Raw genomic sequence first — 25,887 nt, 5'->3', positions numbered from 1 at the left:
TCTGGAGCTAATGGGGTCCAGTAGCCGAGAAGCAGAGCCCTTGAACTAAGAAGAAGTAGGTCTGCTTCTCTCCCCTCACTCCCACGATGCAGGGAGCCTGTAGCCAGCAGGTCTTCCTGAAAATAAAAAAACCTAACAATAAAGTCTTTTAGAGAAACTCAGGAGAGCTCCCCCTAGTGTGTGTCCAGTCACTCCTGGGCACAAAGTCTAACTGAGGTCTGGAGGAGGGGCATAGAGGGAGGAGCCAGTTCATACCCAGTTTAAGTCTTTATAGTGTGCCCAAGCTCCTGCGGATCCGTCTATATCACATGGTCCTTTTGGAGTCCCCAGCATCCTCTAGGACGTATGAGAAATACAGGATTTTTTGAGTGAGACTGAGATAGTGAAACCTTTGTTTTCTGATGGCTCAGTGTACACAAATTTATTAAAAATATTGTATTAAATGACCTTCAGGTTGTGTGTATAAGGTGTATATGAAACATAAATGAATTGTGTAAATGTACACACACTTTGTTTAATGCACAAAGTTATTAAAAATATTGGCTAAAATGACCTTCAGGCTGTGTGTATAAGGTGTGTATGAAACATAAATGCATTCTGTGCTTAGACTTGGGTCCCATCGCCATGATATCTCATTATGGTATGCAATTATTCCAAAATACGGAAAAATCTGATATCCAAAATACTTCTGGTCTGGATATGGGATACTCAACCTGTATTAGATTTATTAAGATAAAGAATAAGGGGACGCTGTCTGCCGTAATGTGTAAAAACGGCACTCTGTCTGCCGTAATGTGTAAAAAGGGGAATCTGTCCGCCGTAATGTGTAAAAGGGGACACTGTCTGCCGCAATGTGTAAAAACGGGACTCTGTCTGACGTGATGTGTAAAAAGGGGAATCTGTCCGCCGTAATGTGTAAAACGGGACTCTGTCTGGCGTAATGTGTAAAAAGGGGAATCTGTCCGCCGTAATGTGTAAAAGGAACTCTACATGGTGTAGTGGCGCTACTGTGTGGCGTAATTTGAATAATGGAGACTACTGTGCACCGTAATATGAATTGGTATTATTTTGTGGCCACACCCCTTCCCCATGAAGCCACGCCCCTATATATATTTTCGCATGGCTGCTGTGCGCACTGCCCTTATATTACGTAAGGGGCGCACCAATGCTGTTTCTTGCACACAGCGCTAAAATGTCTAGTTACGGCACTGCCTGCACATATGACTAAACTGCCAGCCTGGCTCTAGGTGCTGGTCTCAGCGTGGATACAGCATCGGCACTGACAGTCACATGACTGTCGTGTGCTGTGATGTCACCTGCCCGTACAGCACCTGTTCTTGGGTGGCTCCTCCCTGGCTGTAGTCTCTCCATTCCCTCCTGGTCAGCAATGAATTATCCCACCCCTTTTGTTTCTGGTGCATGTCACCACATTTGGCGACTGCAGCTATATATAATGGGAGTTTTGTGAATCCTGTATTAATACACGTAACGGACTGACATGCCTATGCCCAGCTAGCAGAGGGACCACAAGTATCCAGCAGTAGAGGTACTACAAGTCCCAGCACGCATTGTACTCAATGTACTGTATTGCAATCCCAAAGGTGTCGGGCAGATGATAGAATGTTCTCTGGGGGTAATTCTGAACTGATCGCTGCTGTGAGTTTTCGCACAGCGGGAGATCAGGTCCAAACTGCGCATGCGTATGCACCGCAATACGCAGGCGCGTCGGACAGCTACAACGGGCATCGCAGGTCAGCGATGGGATGGTGTAAAGGATCCATTCGCACAGGCATACGCAAGTTGATTGACAGGAAGAGGCCGTTTGTGGGTGGCAACTGACCGTATATACAGGGAGTGTCCGGAAAAATGCAGGCGTGTCCAAGCATTTTGAGGGAGGGTGTCTGACGTCAGCTACGGCTCCGATCAGCAGGATTCTATCACACTGAAAGAATAAGTCCTGGGCTGCGCAGAGACTGCACAAACTGATTTTTAGCATCTCTGCAACACATACGATCGCACACTTGCACAGCAAAAATACATTCCGCCTGTAGGTGGCGACTATCTGATCGCAGGGCTGCAAAAATCACTGCTCAACGATCAGGTCTGAATTACCCCCTCTGTGCAGTATGGCAATTACTGGCATGCTGTGTATGTGGTATTGTAGTCATTGTGACAGTGAATGTGCAGTATTGCGGTCACTGCAGTGATGTCAGTATTGTATGGTCTGTCACTGTATTGATGCCTATAATCATGGGTGTAACTATTGTGGGTGCAGGGGGTGCCATTGTTATGGGGCACAGAGGCTTAGGGAGGCCTGGACCAAATTATAAAGTTGCCTAGCAATTTCCCTAGTTATGGCTGCTAAGTAATTGGATCTGATCCATTCCCAGCCTGAGCTTTATGACACTGTCAGTGAAAGCAGTGTGTAATGGATGTTATAATGGTAGAGGGGGCACTGTAATGTGACATAATATGAACTGAGGGTACTGTAATGTGGCATCATCTGATCTGCTCATCATAATGGAATCCCGGCGGTCAGGAGACAGGTGGAATCCCAACAACAAGCACAGCGAATTCCCTCGTGCTCGCTGCGCTTGCCACTCCTCGGCTCCGGTGGCGACCTTTGGCCACACTATTATATTCCCACTTGGGTGGTGACATGGACCACCACCCAAGGGTGAATTCTGGGCTTGTGTCGGTATTCCGCTGTGTGTTGGGATTCCGACATCAGTATCCTGACCATGGGATCCCAACAGTCGGGATGTTAACCGCATTCCGAGCAAAGAACCCTCCCACCCCCAAAACTATAGTACACTCCATATGCTGTATATCTGTGTATATCTCCTGCCTGTGTTGTCCCCCTTTCCTACAATACAGCCTACATGGGGTCCCCGCAAAAGTCGTGCTGAGCGTTTTTCTTTCACCTGAGGGGGAGGAGTGGGGGGAGAGTGTGCAGATTTTTTGCCTAGGGTGCCGAGAAACCTTGCACCGGCCCTGAAAACAGGAGACTGCATATGCTCATGATATCTAAAGGCATTAATTGCATTTAAAATAATGTTATCTTAATGAGTCAAACCTGAAGGTTTATTTCAACACATTTGGGATTAAAAATGACACTGAGGTACAGAACATCTCTCTACATATGCTCAAGCATGTTTAAAACTATTATAATGTCTACATTAAGAAAGGATATCATATGTTAGGCCAAATGAAAGATTATACTGTATAGATACTTTCAACATCACCGTCCACTACATCCACATTTTATAGAAAAAAAATATATTAATCTCCAAGTGCCCAAGGCTATTAAATAACCAGGGATAATATGAATACATGAAATCTAAATTATCTGCCTCTGTTATCCAAATTTAAATCAAATTTCTGAAAATGGCTAATTCTTAGGCTGGGCACCGAGAGTTTATATTGAGCAGCCGTACACACTGCACAATACGATTTACGACCACGTGATATAGCGTTAGCCAATGCATTCACCGGCACGTGATCAGCCCATCTGACAGGACGTCCCTGCTGATGATAGGTAGGAGTGCGCAATCGTGGATACACACTGAGCAAAATAGACAATATATTGTTCAAAGACGAAGCAATATATCATCCAATATATATCGCCTGATGTGTACCCGGCCTTAGGACTCTCCTACCAAAGGTCTTAAATCTTTTACAGACCTTCTTAATTCATAACCTCAAAAAACTATTTTTTAAGGAGCATCAAAAGATGGTTGGGATTTTGTCTAGGGGGTCAAATAATGAAGACTCAAACAAGACATTTTGGTATGAAGCAAACTGAAGGGAGGTCTCTGCCTTTTTTACACACATAGTGGAAATGCTACAGGGAGAAGGTGGTCAAAAAGAGGGTTTCATTGTTTCTGCCTTAGGTCTCATCATAAACCACCCTTCGAAAGACAGTATCAGGTTTGACATCACTGTAAATAAAATAATTAAAAAAAATTTTTCTCATGAAAACACACAGGTTTAGTGAAATCTGTATGTTTTCGGACAAAAAGGGGGGTTGTTTCTGGGTATTTCGTTTCGCCTGCCTGAGGCAGGTGAAACAAAATCCCTGATAAGTCGCGGCTTGCGACGGCTTATCGGGGCTAATAGAATAGCCCCCCTGCAATACAATAAGTTGCGGTAATTGAGAGCCGATAATTGGATACCCCCTACGTCTGATGCTTTGTTGACATGTTTATTTTGGCCTCCTCCTTAGTTCACAATTCCAGAGCCTTGAGATGCACCACTGCCAAAACCCTTATCCGTTCTATTATTATTTCCTGCCTTGTCTATTGCAACATCCTGCAACCTGGCTTTCCCTGCAACGATCCATATTAAATGTCATGGTAAGACTGATATTGAAAAAAACAAAAACAGAAAAAAACCCCAAAAGAATCTTTCAAGTGCCAAATCCATACCTGACACTACTCCTTTCTACATGGTCTATTAGCTACAGTTCAATCTCCACTCCAAGTCCCACTATTTCCTACAGTTAGTGTAAGCATTATCCTTCCTCTCTGGACTGATAGCTTTCTTGTACAGGGCCCGTCTACCACTGGTCCCACGTCTGCACTCGATTTATCAACTTGCTCTGTTTTTATATATAATATGATTTTTGTAGACTGCGATTGTGGATTTCCAATGTTGCAAACTTTTATGGCACCTTACTGTACAAATAAATGATCATGTTTTATGCCTCTCAATATCGCCGAGTGGAAAATCAACAAAACGGGCAACTCTCTGCAGCCAATACACCCAAGCCATGTCCAATTCGGCAATTCCACACTCCTTTTCAGGATATTCCCAGTCTTCAGCTACTGAAAAATCTGGATTGACAATTCCGCTTTTAGTTATTCGCTTTGTAGTTAACATCTAGTTAACAAGATGGTACCAACATGATCATAAGCCAAAAAGAAGCCAAAAATACCCACAAAACACAATAGATGACCTGTACCACCCCAATGGGGGTGCTTTAATAGAAGATAGCCAAAGTTAGTTGGTACCTGCTACAAGGTTGCAGGGCTTGGGAAATCTTTTATTTTTTTCAACAGAGCTGTGCAACAAGTGGCCCATCTTTTTGTGGTCCATATACTAATTTCCTGGCAAACTTAAATGGCCTTTCCATTTAATGTATTTTTTTTAACCCATTGCCAATCCATACATGTACTTTGGTAAGGTGTTTCCATTCTGAATGCCCCACCAATCTGCTCCATTCAAAGTATTGTCTTAAAATGAGAGCCAGCTCCTGATGTGATAGCTATACAAAGAACCCAATAAGGAGTCAGATGACATTTAAAGCCTGTGTGTCAAAATCACTCTCTCTGTTGATCATATACATGGTTACTACATCTAACAAGAAATGGATATAAAGGCTGATCCTTGCTGCGTGCAGCAGTGGGGACTAATATGGGAAAGGGTGTTAGAATAGTGCAGTAACAAAATACATTTACAGAAAACCCATCACCACATGTACCAAGAAAGGGAAAAAAAGAACTTACCTCTCCTGACATGTCAGGTGCTAGAGGAATTGCTGGCCACAAAGAAGAGTAGATTCCAAAGAAAACAATCCACAGCACAATACTTCCCCAAATAGCCACATGACTGAACTGTAAACAAAGAGGATAAAAAAAGATACATTAAATGTACAGTTCTTTGGAAAATTAAAATGGACAGATAAATAAAAATCTCTTTTGGATTATGCACCGGGCCATCACAGAAAACAAGATATCAGAAAGCACCTTCTCCAATGCCAAGAAAAAATCAGTGTACTTAAGTCTGAAGCTTTTCTTCTGCTTGAAAAAAATGGTCACAGATTTAGTTTTGTGGAGCTGCCACATAAAGGACGATATATTATATATATATATATATATATATATATATATATATAAATATATGTATTTTCATTTGCAACTCACGGCGTCCGCAGGCACTAAATTCTAAAACTTATTTTACAATAACTCGGGTAATGAATGACCATAAATCCATAAAAAGTCAGGGAATAGAATTTTTTTTTTTACAAAAAGTATTTGTAAAGTGCAAGAATTCCTACCATGTAAATATATGACAGGATGCAGACAAATGCACAGCTTAGTGGCTAACATTACATTTTACATTCTGAAAATTACAGACACGGATAATGTCACACTGATTTCCTTACAGGAGCATAGAACACAATGGTTTTCTAGTAAGACTAAATTTTCAGGACTATTCAGAAAACAAGACATATCATCCTTTTGTTTACATTTCCACGGTGTGAAAGTGTCTATATTTTCTTTGATACAATGATACTGAGTGAGCGCAAATTAGGTCTGATGCCATACCCAAGGTTAACCCTGTGGAGACCATGGACCCCAAAGAAGAAATAGTGTTAGATTAGGTGATGGCTAGCATAAGGACCATTACACTAATTAAGGATGATAATTGTTTTTTTTTTATTTGATTTGCGAGTGAAAGGATAGCTTGTGTCAAGAAAACCTCTGGAAAAATGACAGCTTCAAAACAGTAATCTTCTTAGAACATAATGGGCCAAATTAAAAGAAAACCTATGCAGAAAGAAAGAAAACTTAAACTAGAAAGATAACTTATACTATACATTATTATGATGGAATTTTTTTTCCCCCTTTTCATTTTTATAATGGACCTCCACATACTAAGAAACTGAGGGGCAGATGCATTAAGCCTGGAGAAGTGATAAAGCAGTGGAAAGTGGAAGGTGATGACCCACCAGCCAATCATTACTGGTTTGAAAAATGACAGGAGCTGACTGGCTGGTGCGTTATCACCTTGCACTTATCACTTCTCCAGGCTTAATACATCTATCCCAGAAGACTGAAGCGGAGAATGATTAGTTTTGCATTATTTCTGCATCATTTTTAGCTGACACTATTTTAATAAAGATCCATTAGCGTATGGATGGTATAATGGTTAGCATTACTGCCTAACAGTACTGGGGTCACGGGTTTGTAGTCTCCCTGTGCTTGCGTGGGTTTCCTCTGGGTACTCCGGTTTCCATCCACAATACACTGGTAGGTTAATTCACTCCCAACAAAAAATGAACCCTAGTGTGTAAGTGTGTGCATACTGTACATGGGCAGGCTAGAAGAGCTTCTTATCTGCTGTCAAAATAAGAATTTACTTACCGATAATTCTATTTCTCGTAGTCCGTAGTGGATGCTGGGAACTCCGTAAGGACCATGGGGAATAGCGGCTCCGCAGGAGACTGGGCACATCTAAAGAAAGCTTTAGGATCACCTGGTGTGCACTGGCTCCTCCCCCTATGACCCTCCTCCAAGCCTCAGTTAGGATACTGTGCCCGGACGAGCGTACACAATAAGGAAGGATTTTGAATCCCGGGTAAGACTCATACCAGCCACACCAATCACACTGTACAACTTGTGATCTGAACCCAGTTAACAGCATGATAATAGAGGAGCCTCTAGAAAAGATGGCTCACTACAACAATAACCCGAATTTTTTGGTAACAATAATTATGTACCAGTATTGCAGACAATCCGCACTTGGGATGGGCGCCCAGCATCCACTACGGACTACGAGAAATAGAATTATCGGTAAGTAAATTCTTATTTTCTCTGACGTCCTAGTGGATGCTGGGAACTCCGTAAGGACCATGGGGATTATACCAAAGCTCCCAAACGGGCGGGAGAGTGCGGATGACTCTGCAGCACCGAATGAGAGAACTCCAGGTCCTCCTCAGTCAAGATATCAAATTTGTAGAATTTTACAAACGTATTTGCTCCTGACCAAGTAACTGCTCGGCAAGGTTGTAAAGCCGAGACCCCTCGGGCAGCTGCCCAAGATGAGCCCACCTTCCTTGTGGAGTGGGCATTTTAAGATTTTTGGCTGTGGCAGGCGTGCCACAGAATGTGCAAGCTGAATTGTACTACAAATCCAACGAGCAATCGTCTGCTTAGAAGCAGAAGCACCCAGTTTGTTGGGTGCATACAGGATAAACAGCGAGTCAGATTTTCTGACTCCAGCCGTCCTGGAAACATGTATTTTCAGGGTCCTGACCACGTCAAGCAACTTGGAATCCTCCAAGTCCTTAGTAGCCGCAGGTACCACAATAGGTTGGTTCATGTGAAATGCAGAAACCACCTTAGGTAGAAAATTTGAGGACGAGTCCTCAATTCTGTCCTTTCAGAATGAACTATTAAGTAAGGGCTTTTATATGATAAAGCCGCCAATTCTGACACCCGCCTGGCTGAAACCAGGGCTAACTCGTCACTTCCATGTGAGATATTTTAAGTCCACAGTGGTGAGTGGTTCAAACCAATGTGACTTTAGGAAAACTCAACACAACATTGAGATCCCCAAGGTGCCACTGGAGGCACAAAAGGAGACTGTATATGCAGTACCCCTTTTACAAATGTCTGAACTTCAGGCACTGAAGCCAGTTCTTTTTGGAAGAAAATCGACAGGGCCGAAATTTGAACCTTAATGGACCCTAATTTTAGGCCCATAGACAGTCCTGTTTGCAGGAAATGGAGGAAACGACCCAGTTGAAATTCCTCTGTAGGGGCCTTCTTGGCCTCACCCCACGCAACATATTTTCGCCAAATGCGGTGATAATGTTTTGCGGTTACGTCTTTCCTGGCCTTGACCAGGGTAGGGATCTTCAGGATCCGGCGTTCAACCGCCATGCCGTCAAACGCAGCCGCGGTAAGTCTTGGAACAGACAAGGCCCTTGCTGGAGCAGGTCCTTTCTTAGAGGTAGAGGCCACGGTTCGTCCGTGAGCATCTCTTGAAGTTCCGGATACCAAGTCCTTCTTGGCCAATCCGGAACCACGAGTATAGTTCTTACTCCTCTCCTTCTTATGATTCTCAGTACTTTTGGTATGAGGGGCAGAGGAGGGAACCCATACACTGACTGGTACACCCACGGTGTTACCAGAGCGTCCACCGCTATTGCCTGAGGGTCCCTTGACCTGGCGCAATATCTGTCTAGTTTTTTGTTTAGACGGGACGCCATTATGTCCACCTTTTGTTTTTCCCAACGGTTTACAATCAGGTGGAAGACTTCTGGGTGAAGTCCCCACTCTCCCGGGTGAAGGTCGTGTCTGCTGAGGAAGTCTGCTTCCCAGTTGTCCACTCCCGGAATGAACACTGCTGACAGTGCTATCACATGATTTTCCGCCCAGCGAAAATCCTTGCAGCTTCTGCCATTGCCCTCCTGCTTCTCGTGCCGCCCTGTCTGTTTACGTGGGCGACTGACGTGATGTTGTCCGATTGGATCAATACCGCCTGATCCTGAAGCAGGGGTTTCGCTTGACTTAGGGCATTGTAAATGGCCCTTAGTTCCAGAATGTTTTTATGAAGAGATGTCTCCAGGCTTGACCATAAGCCCTGGAAATTCCTTCCCTGTGTGACTGCTCCCCAGCCTCGCAGGCTGGCATCCGTGGCCACCAGGACCCAGTCCCGAATGCCGAATCTGCGGCCCTCTAGAAGATGAGCACTCTGCAACCACCACAGGAGGGATACCCTTGTCCCTGGTGACAGGGTTATCCGCTGAAGCATCTGAAGATGCGACCCGGACCATTTGTCCAGAAGGTTCCACTGTGCGTGGAATCTGCCGAATGGGATTGCTTCGTAGGAAGCCACCATTTTTACCCAGAACCCTTGTGCATTGATGCACTGAGACTTGGTTCGGTTTTAGGAGGTTCCTGACTAGCTCGGATAACTCCCTGGCTTTCTCCTCCGGGAGAAGCACCTTCTTTCTGGACTATGTCCAGAATCATCCCTAGGAACAGAAGACAAGTCGTCGGAACCAGCTGCGATTTTTGGAATATTGAAAATCCAATCGTGCTGCCGCAACACTACCTGATATAGTGCTACACCGATCTCCAACTGTTCCCTGGATCTTACCCTTATCAGGGAATCGTCCAAGTAAAGGATAACTAAAATTCCCTTCCTTCGAAGGAATATCATCATTTCGGTCATTACTTCAGTAAAGACCCGGGGTGCCGTGGACCATCCCTACGGCAGCGTCCGAACTGATACAGTTCTGTACCATAACCTGAAATACCCTTGGTGAGAAGGGTAAATTTTGACATGAAGGTAAGCCTCCTTGATGTCCCGAGACATCATGTAGTCCCCTTCTTCCAGGTTTGCAATCACTGCTCTGAGTGACTCAATTTTGAATTTGAACCTCTGTATGCAAGTGTTCAAAGATTTTAGATTTTAAAATCGGTCTCACCGAGCCGTCTGGCTTCGGTTCCACAATAGTGTGGAATAATACCCCGTTCCCTGTTGCAGGAGGGGTACCTTGATTATCACCTGCTGGGAATACAGCTTGTGAATGGCTTCCAAAACTGCCTCCCTGTCAGCGGGAGACGTCGGTAAAACAGACTTTTGGAAACGGCGAGGGGAATACGTCTCGAATTCCAATTTGTACCCCTGAAATATTATCTGAAGGATCCAGGGGTCTACTTGCGAGTGAGCCCACTGCGCACTGAAATTCATTGAGAACGGGACCCCACCGTGCCTGAATTTGTAAAGCCCTAGCGTCATACTGAGGGCTTGGCAGCGGCGGAAAAGGGTTTCTGTTCCTTGGAACTGGCTGATCTCTGCAGCCATTTTCCTCTCCCTCTGTCACGAGCAGAAAAGAGGAACCCTTTTGTCCGCTTGCCAACCAGGACTGCGCCTGATAATACGGCGTCTTATTTTGAGAGGCGACCTGGGGTACATCCCCTCTTTTAAGGTAATACTTCCAAATGCCGTTTGGAATCCGCATCACCTGACCACTTTACTGGAATAATTGGACAACGCACTTATACTTGATGCCAGTCGGCAAATATTCCGCTGTGCATCCTGCATATATAGAAATGCATCTTTTAATTGCTCTATAGGCAATAATATACTGTCCTTATCTAGGATATCATATTTCCAGTCAGGGAATCCGACCACGCCAACCCAGCACTGCACATCCAGGCTGAGGCGATTGCTGGTCGCAGTATAACACCAGTATGTGTGTAAATACATTTTAGGATACACTCCTGCTTTCTATCAGCAGGATCCTTAAGGGTGGCCATCTCAGGAGAGGGTAGAGCCCTTGTTTTTACAAGCGTGTGAGCGCTTTATCCACCCTAGGGGGTGTTTCCCAACGCACCCTAACCTCTGGCGGGAAAAGGTATACTGCCAATAACTTTTTAGAAAATATCAATTGTTATCGGGGGGAAACCCACGCATCATCACACACCTCATTTTATTTCTCAGATTCAGGAAAACTACAGGAAGTTTTTGCTCACCAAACATAATACCCCTTTTTTTGGTGGTATTCATATTATCAGAAAAGTGTAAACTTTTTCCATTGCCTCAATCATGCAATGTGTGGCCCTATTGGAAATCACGGTTGTCTCTTCACCGTCGACACAGGAGTCAGTACCCCTGTCGGCATCTGTATCTGAGGTAACGGGCGCTTTAGGGCCCCTGTATGAGACGTCTGGACATGCACAAGCTGAGTAGCCGGCTGTCTCATGTCAACCACTGTCTTTTATACAAAGCTGACACTGTCACGCAATTTCAACAGTACATCCACTCAGGTGTCGACCCCCTAGGGGGTGACAACACAATTTCAGACACTCTACTCCGTCTCCTTATCATTTTTCTCCTCATACATGTCGACACCAACGTACCGACACACAGCACACACACAGGGAATGCTCTGATAGAGGACAGGACCCCACTAGCCCTTTGGGGAGACAGAGGGAGAGTTTGCCAGCACACACCAGAGCGCTATATATATACAGGGATAACCTTATATAAGTGTTTTTCCCTTTATAGCTGCTGTATTGTTATATACTGCGCCTAATTTGTGCCCCCCTCTCTTTTTTAACCCCTTTCTGTAGTGTAGTGACTGCAGGGGAGAGCCAGGGAGCTTCCCTCCAACTGAGCTGTGAGGGAAAATGGCGCCAGTGTGCTGAGGAGATAGGCTCCGCCCCTTTCTCGGCGTCCTTATCATCCTTTTTCTGTATGTTTTGGCAGGGGTTAAATGCATCCATATAGCCCAGGAGTTATATGTGATGCATTTATTTTAGCCATATAAGGTTTTTTTATCGATTTATTGCGTCTCAGGGCGCTGCCCCCCCCAGCGCCCTGCACCCTCAGTGACCGGAGTGTGAAGTGTGCTGAGAGCAATGGCGCACAGCTGCGGTGCTGTGCGCTACCTTATCTGAAGACAGGATCGTCTTCTGCCGCCGATTTTTCCGGACCTCTTCGCTCTTCTGGCTCTGTAAGGGGGACGGCGGCGCGGCTCCGGTGACCCATCCAGGCTGAACCTGTGATCGTCCCTCTGGAGCTAATGTCCAGTAGCCTAAGAAGCCCAATCCACTCTGCACGCAGGTGAGTTCGCTTCTTCTTCCCTTAGTCCCTCGATGCAGTGAGCCTGTTGCCAGCAGGTCTCACTGAAAATAATAAACCTAAACTAAAACTTTCACAAAGAGCTCAGGAGAGCCCCTAGTGTGCACCCTTCTCGTCGGGCACAGAAATCTAACTGAGGCTTGGAGGAGGGTCATAGGGGGAGGAGCCAGTGCACACCAGGTGATCCTAAAGCTTTCTTTAGATGTGCCCAGTCTCCTGCGGAGCCGCTATTCCCCATGGTCCTTACGGAGTTCCCAGCATCCACTAGGACGTCAGAGAAATTGTGTTTCTATGTTACAATGCCTTAGCACATTTGCTATCGCAGGTTTTAGATTTATTACTATTTATTAAAGAAAAACATGAAGCCGCTAATGTTAGGCTGCTAGAAGCATCATTTTTCATTGACAGCGGTTACATTTTGAAATTTGCAAATGTGAGATTACCTAAATACTTTGAGGCACATAGCACAAGCACTGTATATTATGCTATTACTATTACAGTGATAATAAATGTAAGAAACAATAACAGCTGTAGGAAAACCACATTAATTCATCGCTTTGTTAGAGGGGCCATTGTTTTTCCAAGTGTGCAGACAGGAGGAGGTTCCCCCAAGAGTAACTCTGGCAGCAGTATCTACTGTGGAAACATTGGTTCATTTAATTCATTAAAGCATACATCGCTAACAGTGACGGAAGATTTGTGCTTCTAACAAGATCTTATACTAGTTTAAAGAAATCCAATCATGGTCCCCAAACTACTGGGTGGCAACTGGGAAGTGAATCTGATTTTCTGATTCTGTACATTATTTCCTCATCAAGTAGTATGATGGATACAAAGGCTCAGCATGCGCCATGAACCTGCACAGAAATGTATGTTTTCCATGTTAATGTAAAGTGCTAAGAAATGCTGACATGTCCCGGTGGATTAACTAAAACATGGGAAAACACTGACCTCCTCCTCTAATTAACACAACATACCTAGCTTCAAACCCAAACAAGATACATGATACGGGTGATATGATTTGGTTACATAGCATATTGTTTTCATGAGAGGGTAACCCCAAGTTAAACAACACTCATTCACTTACATGGACACTTAGTACAAATGTCAATAATAGAAAGCGTTAAAAAAAAAAAAGTTCTATACGTAAAATGAAAGGCAATATGTATATGTAAAGGATAGAACTTTTTAATGATTGTAATATGACGTTGACAAACAAATAATAAAAGGGACTGTTGGATTTCCACAGAATGTAAATACTACACCTAAGCAGGGCCGGACTGATACGCAGGCATCCAGGGGAACATCCCCCCCCCCCCGCCTCCAAAGACCACTCTTTGGAGGACAGACCAGAAGAGATAAAGGCTGGAACCACAATCTCTTGGTTAAGGTGGAAAGATCACACCACCTTAGGCAGATAACCAGGGCGAGTTCGGAGAACAGAGCGGTCATGGTGAAATATCAGGAAGGGCGGACGACAGGACAAGGCGCCTAAGTCCAACACCCTCCTAGCAGAGGCAATAGCCAGCAGGAACAGGACCTTAAGCGTAAGCCATTTCAGGTCCACAGAATCAAGAGGTTCAAAGGGACACTCTTACAGGGCGTTAAGGACAACAGACAGATCCCATGGAGCCACCGGAGGGACATAGGGAGGTTGTATCCGCAAAACACAGAGTGAAGGTATGAACATCAGGAATAGACGTAATCATTCTCTGAAACCACACTGACAAGGCAGATATATGAACCTTGAGGGAGGCCAGACGAAGGCCTTGTTGCAGAAAAGCCAGAAGCCATGAAGTTCTGAACTTGTAGACATCGTAGCTCTTAGCAGCACACCAGGTGAAGTAAGAATTCCAGACCCTGTAGTAAATCCGAGCCGAAGCAGGTTTTCGGGCCTTCAGCATAGTTTGGATGACCACCTCAGAGAATCCTTTGGCCCTCAGGAGTGATGCTTCAAGAGCCACGCCGTCAAAGCCAATCTGACCAGGTCTGGGTAGACACAAGGGCCCTGAACGAGGTGTTCTGGGCTTGAGGAAGAAGTAGAGTACGCTCCATCGATAGACCCTGCAGGTCTGAGAACCAATGCCGTCTGGGCCACGCCGGAGCGACCAGAAGTAGGACGACTCCTTTTTGCTTGAACGTCCTTAGAACCCTGGGCAGGAGTGACACCGGAGGGAACACGTACGGCAGCTGCTTGTGGATCCCTTGTGGATCCCTTGCCCTTGATCTGAAGACCGGAACCTTGTAATTGTGTTGAGACGCCATCAGGTTTACATCTGGTAGGCCCCACTTGTCCACTAGGAGTTGAAAGGCTCTATTCTCCTGCGTGTGCGTCCTGACGACTGCGGAAACCCGCTTCCCAGTTAAGGACACTTAGAATGAACACTGCCGATATTGCTGGCAGATGGCGTTCTGCCCAATGAAGAATTCTTGACACTTCCATCATTGCTGTGCGGCTTCGAGTGCCGCCTTGATGATTTACGTAAGCCATGGTTGCGTTGTCTGATTGTACTTGAACAGGCCTGTTCCTTAGGTAGGGCCAGTGTCAATGCATTGAACACTGCCCGCAGTTCCAGAATGTTGGTGGGGAGGAGAGACTCCTCCTCGGTCCAGCGACCCTGGAGTGTTGCTCGAACACCGCGCCCCAGCCCTTCAGATTGGCATCCGTAGTCAAGAGGACCCAGTGGGGAATCCAGAAGGGATGGCCCCTGCTCAACTGTTGATCCTGGAGCCACCAGGTTAAAGACACGCGGACTTCCGGAGTCAGGGATATAATTTGAGACCTGATACAACGAGGTAGACTGTCCCACTTTGACAGGATTAACCACTGGAGAGGGCAAGAATGGAATCGAGAACACTCCACCATGTCGAAGGCTGACACCATCAGGCCTAGTACTTGCATTGCCGAGTGTATGGACACTCTTGGGCGAGAGAGGAAGTATCTGATCCTGTCCTGAATTTTCAGGACCTTCTCTGGAGAAAGAAACAGCCTCTGGGTGTGCGTATCCAGTAGAGTCCCCAGGTGCACCATGCGCCAAGCAGGGACCAGGGAGGACTTTTTCCAATTGATCAGCCACCCGTGGGCTTGTAGAAATTGCACCATCAGCTGGAGATGACTCAGCAGGACATCTTGGGAGCTTGTCAGGATCAGCAGGTCATCCATATACGGTAGGATGCGGATTCCCTGTTGACGGAGATGAGCTGTCATCATGGCGATGACCTTGGTAAACATCCGAGGTGCCATGGTCAGTCCAAACGGCAGAGCACTGAATTAATAATGGAGGTTGCCAATAGCAAACCGCAGATATTGCTGATGTGAAATGGCAATAGGAATATGCAGGTAAGCATCCTGTATATCCAGGGATACCATGCAGTCCCCAGGTTCCATGGCCAGTACAACTGAGCGCAGTGATTCCATACGGAACTTGGAAACTCTCACAAACTTGTTCAGTGATTTTAGGTTGAGAATAAGCCGGAAAGACCCATTGGGTTTCGGTACTAGAAACAGGGTCGAGTAATAACCATTTTGCAAGGGCAAGTTATTATGTACACAACGTACCGACTGTTACAGTCCAAGTGTTGTCGTATTTTATAGACGGTGTCACTACTGGGGTTGGAAAAGGTTTCCCCAAGAATCAAAAAAAAATAAGATTTTACTTACCGATAAATCTATTTCTCGTAGTCCGTAGTGGATGCTGGGGACTCCGTCAGGACCATGGGGATTAGCGGCTCCGCAGGAGACAGGGCACAAAAATAAAGCTTTAGGATCAGGTGGTGTGCACTGGCTCCTCCCCCTATGACACTCCTCCAAGCCTCAGTTAGGATACTGTGCCCGGACGAGCGTACACAATAAGGAAGGATTTTGAATCCCGGGTAAGACTCATACCAGCCACACCAATCACACCGTACAACTTGTGATCTGAACCCAGTTAACAGTATGACAAACGTAGGAGCCTCTGAACAGACGGCTCACAACAATAACAACCCGATTTTTTTGTAACAATAACTATGTACAAGTATTGCAGACAATCCGCACTTGGGATGGGCGCCCAGCATCCACTACGGACTACGAGAAATAGATTTATCGGTAAGTAAAATCTTATTTTCTCTGACGTCCTAGTGGATGCTGGGGACTCCGTCAGGACCATGGGGATTATACCAAAGCTCCCAAACGGGCGGGAGAGTGCGGATGACTCTGCAGCACCGAATGAGAGAACTCCAGGTCCTCTTTAGCCAGGGTATCAAATTTGTAGAATTTTACAAACGTGTTCTCCCTCGACCACGTAGCTGCTCGGCAGAGTTGTAATGCCGAGACCCCTCGGGCAGCCGCCCAGGATGAGCCCACCTTCCTGGTGGAATGGGCCTTGACAGATTTAGGCTTTTATATATATATTGTATATATTATTTTAATCACACCACTTTGTACACCCTAACACTTTATTAACACTTATTATTTTTCCTATCACTTTGTATATATTATTTTAAACACACCACTTACATAGCACTTCTGTGCTTCTTATTAACCCCTATTAATTTTCACATGTGTGCTGACCTGGGGTGGCCGACCTGTGCCGACATTGTGGGGTTCTGCGCCCCAGGCCCATACCTAGTATTAGGGACCCCCAGTGACGGAGAAGCCTTGTCGATCGGCCTGGGGGCTTAACCCTATATCTGCAGATATACGCAACTAAGATCTCCGTATTATCTGACTATTATTATATAGTAATATTATTCACTCGGTGTGCATTAGGGAACACAGTTTTTTTTCCTACACAGATTTAGGCTGTGGCAGGCCTGCCACAGAATGTGCAAGTTGAAATGTGCTACAAATCCAACGAGCAATCGTCTGCTTAGAAGCAAGAGCACCCAGTTTGTTGGGTGCATACAGGATAACAGCAAGTCAGTTTTCCTGACTCCAACCGTCCTGGAAACCTATATTTTCAGGGCCCTGACAACATCTAGCAACTTGGAGTCCTCCAAGTCCCTAGTAGCCGCAGGTACCACAATAAGCTGGTTCAGGTGAAACGCTGACACCACCTTAGGGAGAAACTGGGGACGAGTCCGCAGCTCTGCCCTGTCCAAATGGACAATCAGATATGGCTTTTGTGAGACAAAGCCGCCAATTCTGACACTCGCCTGGCCGAGGCCAGGGCCAACAGCATGGTCACTTTTCATGTGAGATATTTCAAATCCACAGATTTGAGCGGTTTAAAATGTGATTTGAGGAATCCCATAACTACGTTGAGATCCCACAGTGCCACTGGAGGCACAAAAAAGGGGGTTGTATATGCAATACTCCCTTGACAAACTTCTGGACTTCAGGAACTGAAGCCAATTCTTTCTGGAAGAAAATTGACAGGGCCGAAATTTGAACCTTAATGGACCCCAATTTGAGGCCCATAGACACCTCCTGTTTGCAGGAAATGCAGGAATCGACCGAGTTGAAATTTCTTCGTGGGGCCTTCCTGGCCTCACACCACGCAACATATTTTCGTCACATGTGGTGATAATGTTGTGCGGTCACCTCCTTCCTGGCTTTGACCAGGGTAGGAATGACCTCTTCCGGAATGCCTTTTTCCCTTAGGATCCGGCGTTCCACCGCCATGCCGTCAAACGCAGCCGCGGTAAGTCTTGGAACAGACCTGGTACTTGCTGAAGCAAGTCCCTTCTTAGCGGCAGAGGCCATGAGTCCTCTGTGAGCATTTCTTGAAGTTCCGGGTGCCACGTCCTTCTTGGCCAATCCGGAGCCACGAGTATAGTTCTTACTCCTCTACGTCTTATAATTCTCAGTACCTTGGGTATGAGAAGCAGAGGAGGGAACACATACACCGACTGGTACACCCACGGTGTTACCAGAACGTCCACAGCTATTGCTTGAGGGTCTCTTGACCTGGCGCAATACCTGTCCAGTTTTTTGTTCAGGCGGGACGCCATCATGTCCACCTTTGGTCTTTCCCAACGGTTCACAATCATGTGGAATACTTCCCGATGAAGTCCCCACTCTCCCGGGTGGAGGTCGTGCCTGCTGAGGAAGTCTGCTTCCCAGTTGTCCACTCCCGGAATGAACACTGCTGACAGTGCTATCACATGATTTTTCGCCCAGCGAAGAATCCTTGCAGTTTCTGCCATTTCCCTCCTGCTTCTTGTGCCGCCCTGTCTGTTTACGTGGGCGACTGCCGTGATGTTGTCCCACTGGATCAATACCGGCTGACCTTGAAGCAGAGGTCTTGCTAAGCTTAGAACATTGTAAATTGCCCTTAGCTCCAGTATATTTATGTGGAGAGAAGTCTCCCGACTTGATCACACTCCCTGGAAATTTTTTCCCTGTGTGACTGCTCCCCAGCCTCTCAGGCTGGCATCCGTGGTCACCAGGACCCAGTCCTGAATGCCGAATCTGCGGCCCTTTAGTAGATGAGCACTCTGCAGCCACCGCAGAAGAAACACCCTTGTCCTTGGAGACAGGGTTATCCGCTGATGCATCTGAAGATGCGATCCGGACCATTTTTCCAGCAGATCCCACTGAAAAGTTCTTGCGTGAAATCTGCCGAATGGAATCGCTTCGTAAGAAGCCACCATTTTTCCCAGGACCCTTGTGCAATGATGCACTGACACTTTTCCTGGTTTTAGGAGGTTCCTGACTAGCTCGGATAACTCCCTGGCTTTCTTCTCCGGGAGAAACACCTTTTTCTGGACTGTGTCCAGAATCATCCCTAGGAACAGCAGACGTGTCGTCGGAAACAGCTGCGGTTTTGGAATATTTAGAATCCACCCGTGCTGTCGTAGAACTACTTGAGATAGTGCTACTCCGACCTCCAACTGTTCTCTGGACCTTGCCCTTATCAGGAGATCGTCCATTTTCTTTGAAGAAGAATCATCATTTCGGCCATTACCTTGGTAAGGACCCGGGGTGCCGTGGACAATCCAACCGGCAGCGTCTGAAACTGATAGTGACAGTTCTGTACCACGAACCTGAGGTACCCTTGGTGAGAAGGGCAAATTGGGACATGGAGGTAAGCATCCCTGATGTCCCGGGACACCATATAGTCCCCTTCTTCCTGGTTCGCTATCACTGCTCTGAGTGACTCCATCTTGATTTGAACCTTTGTATGTAAGTGTTCAAATATTTCAGATTTAGAATAGGTCTCACCGAGCCGTCTGGCTTCAGTACCACAATATAGTGTGGAATAATACCCCTTTCCTTGTTGTAGGAGGGGTACTTTGATTATCACCTGCTGGGAATACAGCTTGTGAATTGTTTCCACTACTGCCTCCCTGTCGGAGGGAGACGTTGGTAAAGCAGACTTCAGGAACCTGCGAGGGGGAGACGTCTCGAATTTCCAATCTGTACCCCTGGGATACTACTTGTAGGTTCCAGGGGTCCACTTGCGAGTGAGCCCACTGCGTGCTGAAACTCTTGAGACGACCCCCCCACCGCACCTGAGTCCGCTTGTACGGCCCCAGCGTCATGCTGAGGATTTGGCAGAAGCGGTGGAGGGCTTCTGTTCCTGGGAATGGGCTGCCTGCTGCAGTCTTCTTCCCTTTCCTCTATCCCATGGCAGATATGACTGGCCTTTTGCCCGCTTGCCCTTATGGGGACGAAAGGACTGAGGCTGAAAAGACGTTGTCTTTTTCTCCTTTATACGGCAATACTTCCATGTGCCGTTTGGAATCTGCATCACCTGACCACTGTCGTGTCCATAAACAACTTCTGGCAGATATGGACATCGCACTTACTCTTGATGCCAGAGTGCAAATATCCCTCTGTGCATCTCGCATATATAGAAATGCATCCTTTAAATGCTCTATAGTCAATAAAATACTGTCCCTGTCAAGGGTATCAATATTTTCAGTCAGGGAATCCGACCAAGCCACCCCAGCGCTGCACATCCAGGCTGAGGCGATCGCTGGTCGCAGTATAACACCAGTATGTGTGTATATACTTTTTAGGATATTTTCCAGCCTCCTATCAGCTGGCTCCTTGAGGGCGGCCCTATCTGGAGACGGTACCGCCACTTGTTTTGATAAGCGTGTGAGCGCCTTATCCACCCTAAGGGGTGTTTCCCAACGCGCCCTAACTTCTGGCGGGAAAGGGTATACCGCCAATAATTTTCTATCGGGGGAAACCCACGCATCATCACACACTTCATTTAATTTATCTGATTCAGGAAAAACTACAGGTAGTTTTTTCACACTCCACATAATACCCTTTTTTGTGGTACTTGTAGTATCAGAAATATGTAACACCTCCTTCATTGCCCTTAAGAAGTAACGTGTGGCCCTAAAGGAAAATACGTTTGTTTCTTCACCGTCGACACTGGAGTCAGTGTCCGTGTCTGTGTCGACCGACTGAGGTAAAAAGACGTTTTAACGTCCCTGACGGTGTTTGAGACGCCTGGACAGGTACTAATTGGTTTGCCGGCCGTCTCATGTCGTCAACCGACCTTGCAGCGTGTTGACATTATCACGTAATTCCTTAAATAAGCCATCCATTCCGGTGTCGACTCCCTAGAGAGTGACATCACCATTACAGGCAATTGCTCCGCCTCCTCACCAATATCGTCCTCATACATGTCGACACACACGTACCGACACACAGCACACACACAGGGAATGCTCTGATAGAGGACAGGACCCCACTAGCCCTTTGGAGAGACAGAGGGAGAGTTTGCCAGCACACACCAAAACGCTATAATTATACAGGGACAACCTTTATATAAGTGTTTTTCCCTTATAGCATCTTAATATATAATCATATCGCCAAATAAGTGCCCCCCCCTCTCTGATTTAACCCTGTTTCTGTAGTGCAGTGCAGGGGAGAGCCTGGGAGCCTTCCCACCAGCATTTCTGTGAGGGAAAATGGCGCTGTGTGCTGAGGAGAATAGGCCCCGCCCCCTTTTCGGCGGGCTTCTTCTCCCGTTTTTCTGAGACCTGGCAGGGGTTAAATACATCCATATAGCCCCAGGGGCTATATGTGATGTATTTTTTAGCCAGAACAAGGTATTCTCATTGCTGCCCAGGGCGCCCCCTGCACCCTCCGTGACCGTTGGTGTGAAGTGTGTGACAACAATGGCGCACAGCTGCAGTGCTGTGCGCTACCTCATGAAGACTGAAAAGTCTTCTGCCGCCGGTTTCTGGACCTCTTCACTTTTCGGCATCTGCAAGGGGGTCGGCGGCGCGGCTCCGGGACCGGACTCCATGGCTGGGCCTGTGTTCGATTCCTCTGGAGCTAATGGTGTCCAGTAGCCTAAGAAGCCAATCCATCCTGCACGCAGGTGAGTTCACTTCTTCTCCCCTAAGTCGCTCGTTGCAGTGAGCCTGTTGCCAGCAGGACTCACTGTAAAATAAAAAACCTAAAAACTTTTTCTAAGCAGCTCTTTAGGAGAGCCACCTAGATTGCACCCTGCTCGGACGGGCACAAAAACCTAACTGAGGCTTGGAGGAGTGTCATAGGGGGAGGAGCCAGTGCACACCACCTGATCCTAAAGCTTTATTTTTGTGCCCCGTCTCCTGCGGAGCCGCTAATCCCCATGGTCCTGACGGAGTCCCCAGCATCCACTAGGACGTCAGAGAAATAGGATTTTAATACCTATCGGTAAATCCTTTTCTCTTAGTCCGTAGAGGATGCTGGGGTCTCCAAAAGGACCATGGGGTATAGACGGGATCCGCAGGAGACATAGGCACACTATAAGACTTTGAATGGGTGTGAACTGGCTCCTCCCTCTATGCCCCTCCTCCAGACTCCAATTAGAGAACTGTGCCCAGGGAGACGGACATTTTGAGGAAAGAATTTAGTGTTTAAACACGGTGAGTGTCATACCAGCTCACACCTCGAACATGCCGCAGAACGTGGCATTCAATAGAACACCAGCCGACGGCATGAAAAATATACAGCAATATGCTGACAGAATATGTAACACAACCTGTGTGTAAACACAACCAATAATAGCATACCGCATGCCATGCCATGAATAGCGTCAGCAACAGACTGACTGAAAAGAAACACCACATGAGTGTAACCATAACCAATAACTGCAGATACAGTACGCACTAGGACGGGCGCCCAGCATCCTCTACGGTCTAAGAGAAAATAATTTACCGGTAGGTATTAAAATCCTATTTTCTCATACGTCCTAGAGGATGCTGGGGTCTCCAAAAGGACCATGGAGTTTATACCAAAGCTCCAGACCGGGCGGGAGAGTGCGGACGACTCTGCAGCACCGATTGAGCAACATGAGGTCCTCATCAGCCAGGGTATCAAACTTGTAGAACTTAGCAAAAGTGTTTGAACCCGACCAAGTAGCTGCTCGGCAAAGTTGAACCGCTGAGACTCCTCGGGCATCCGCCCAAGAATAGCCCACCTTCCTGGTAGAATGGGCCTTCACCGACTATGGTAACGGCAATCCAGCCGTAGAATGAGCATGCCGAATTGTATCACAGATCCAGCGTGTAACAATCTGCTTAGAAGCAGGGGCCCCAATTTTGTTGGGAGCATACAGGATAAAAAGAGCCTCTGTTTCCCCAATCTGAGCCATTCTGGCGACATAAATATTCAAAGCTCTGACTACATCGAGAGACTTCGAAATTAGCCAAGGTTTAAGTAGCCACAGGCACCACAATAGGCTGGTTTCTGTGAAACGCAGAAACCACTTTTGGCAGAAATTGTTGCCAAGTTCTCAATTCCGCTCTATCCACATGGAAGATCAAATAGGGGCTCTTGTGAGACAAAGCCGCTAATTCGGACACCCGCCTTGCGGACGCCAAGGCCAATAGCATAACCACTTTCCAAGTGAGAAATTTTAACTCAACCTTTCGTAAAGGTTCCAACCAGTGTGACATAAGAAACTGCACCACCACGTTAAGGTCCCATGGTACCACTGGGGGCACAAATGGAGGTTGGATGTGCAGCACTCCTTTCACGAAAGTCTGAACTTCTGGAAAGGTGGCCAATTCTTTTTGAAAGAAACTTGATAAGGCCGAAATCTGTACTTTAATGGAGCCTAATTTTAGGCCTGCATCTACACCTGCTTGCAAAAAATTGAGAAAACGACCCAGCTGAAATTCCTCTGTAGGAACCTTCTTGGATTCACACCAAGACACATACTTCCTCCAAATACGGTGTTAAAGCTTTGCAGTTACTCCTTTCCAAGCCTGAAGCAATGTGGGAATAACTTCACCGGAAATACCCTTTCGGGCTAGGATATGGCGTTCAACCGCCATGCCGTCAAACGCAGCCCCAGTAAGTCTTGATACACGCCTGGTCCTTGCTGTAACAGGTCTTCTCGTAGAGGAAGAGGCCAGGGATCTTCTATGAGTAAGTCTTGAAGATCTGGATACCAAGCCCTCCTTGGCTAGACCGGAACAATGAGGATCGCCTGAACCTTTGTTCTTCTTATGTTTATCACCTTCGGAAAGAGTGAAAGTGGAGGGAACACATAGACCGACTGAAACACCCAAGGTGTCACGAGGGCGTCCACTGCTATAGCTTGAGTGTCCCTTGACCTGGAACAATATTCCTGAAGTTTCTTGTTGAGGCGAGACGCCATCATGTCTAATTGAGGAATTCCCCAAAGACTTGTCATTTCTGTGAAAACTTCTTGAAGAAGACCCCACTCTCCTGGATGGAGATCGTGTCTGCTGAGGAAGTCTATTTCTCCGTTGTCTACACCCGGAATGAAGACCGCTAATAGAGCATTTACATGCCTTTCCGCCCAGCGGAAAACTTTTTATCGGTTTCTGTCATTGCCGCTTTGCTCCTCGCTACGCCCTGGCGGCTTACTTACGCCACTGCTGTTAAGTCGTCCGACAGAATTAAGACAGGCAGATCGTGAAGAAGATGTTCCGTTGTAAATAGCTCTTAATTCAAAATGTTTATTGCAGACAAGCTACCCGGCTTGACCTTTTCCCCTGGAAATTCTTTGCCTGGAAAGACTGCTCCCCAGCCTCGAAGACTTGTATCCAAGGACACCAGGATCTAATCCTGGATCCCGAAACTTCGTCCCTCCTGGAGGAGCAAACTGTGAGGCCACCACAGAAGAGATATCCTGGTTCTGGAAAATAGGATTATTTTCCGGTGCATATGCAGGTGAGACCCGGACCACATGTCCAACTGGTCTCGCAAAAACCACTCTGGCAGTTGACCTGCTCACCGGATGGCCTCGTAGGCCGCCTGGGTTTACACTGTTGCAAATCTGATCCGACTCTGGATCCTCAGATCTCTTTCCACAGGAAAAAACAATCTCTCAACAGTTAAGAATCTAATCTTATTACCAACTCCTACATCTGCGTCGTCGGGATCAACAGCGATTCTCTGTGTTGAAGACTGTCAGAGAGAAACAACGATTTGTACCACTTGTTTCCAGACCTCGCCGTAGTCAGGAGAGCGTCCCAGTACAGAATAATAATAATAATGGCTCTTACTATTGAAGGAAAACCATCATACTGCCATCACCCAGGTAAGCTTAATGCGGATGAAACCGCATTTAAACCCTCTTTCTTCTTTTAGAGGTTGGAGATCCCTGCCCTGAGAGTCCATCTTGTAGTTCAACTTTTTTGGTTGTTCTGACCGAGGTGTCCGGGCTCAGAAGCACGAAAAAGCTTAAAAACAGCTTTTTTTTTTTTTTTGGTGACAGGGACAGCAGGACAATGTCCTGATCTTGACCCAACTCTTGTATGGCGTCACATACTACCTCCCCGTCCAGAGGAGAATCGTAAGTTCTATTTGAAAAAAATTAGTGAGGGGAATCAACTGGAAACTCCAGTATGTCCCCCTTTGGACTCTATTCTTAACTCACTGGTCCAAGTCCATTCCAGGACTGACTGAAGAGTATTAGACGAGTTCCCACCTGTGTGGGCTCCAGCAAGATAGACCCAGCGACATGCGGTGGATGTGGTAGAAACAGAGAACGATATCTGCGTCTGCAAACTTGAAGTCTTTCTTCACCTTCCTCTACCTGCAAAGAAGGGGAAAAAACGGAATCCAACCGGTCAAATGACTGCATCCTACAAAAAAATGCGTCACCAACCATTGTGAGGGACATAGGTCAAGAAGGTAGACTTACCAGTGGTATCTGCCGAGATCAACTTAACAAAGCCATCCCCCAACCAGGTTACACCTTCCTAGGGAAGATACTCCAGTAATTCTCTGAGTCAGCCTCAGCATCCCTTGGTGAATCCACATCGCCCTCCTAGTGGAGACCGCCATGGAATTGGCCCGCGAACCCAAGAGTCCCATACCTCTTGTAGTCGTACTGCAGCATGCTGCAATGTTCTAGATAAGACCCAACTTAAGGAGTATCCCATCTCTCCCCAGGGTAATTCTATCGGATGACAAGGTAACCGACCATTTCTGAATACAAGCACTCCCCCATGCGTATTTAATGCAAATATCATCAAAGCATATAATTAAAATATCACTTAGCTTCCTGTATGCGATCCATTGTGACAGGGCCCCGTGCAGACCAGGGGTTGACTTTGACTTTATTCTATCCATGACGGGAAAAAGAA

The 25,887-nt window shown here is 46.5% G+C and overlaps 1 protein-coding gene across 8 annotated transcripts in view; it reads right to left on the bottom strand.

Annotated features, from left to right (window-relative positions):
* Positions 1–25,887, bottom strand: part of ATP8A1 (ATPase phospholipid transporting 8A1) — a 613,161-nt gene that overhangs the window by 33,182 nt on the left and 554,092 nt on the right. For all 8 annotated transcript variants that reach the window (XM_063920998.1, XM_063920996.1, XM_063921000.1 and 5 more), the window contains one exon: positions 5,508–5,615. In XM_063920998.1, the coding sequence (XP_063777068.1) occupies positions 5,508–5,615 (108 nt within the window). The remainder of the gene's footprint in view (positions 1–5,507; positions 5,616–25,887) is intronic.

The sequence above is a fragment of the Pseudophryne corroboree genome, chromosome 1 (assembly GCF_028390025.1).
Source record: "Pseudophryne corroboree isolate aPseCor3 chromosome 1, aPseCor3.hap2, whole genome shotgun sequence".
Classification (NCBI taxonomy): Eukaryota; Metazoa; Chordata; class Amphibia; order Anura; family Myobatrachidae; genus Pseudophryne; species Pseudophryne corroboree.
The sequence above is the reverse complement of the archived record's forward strand: the minus strand, read 5'-3'. Positions and strand labels throughout refer to the sequence as shown.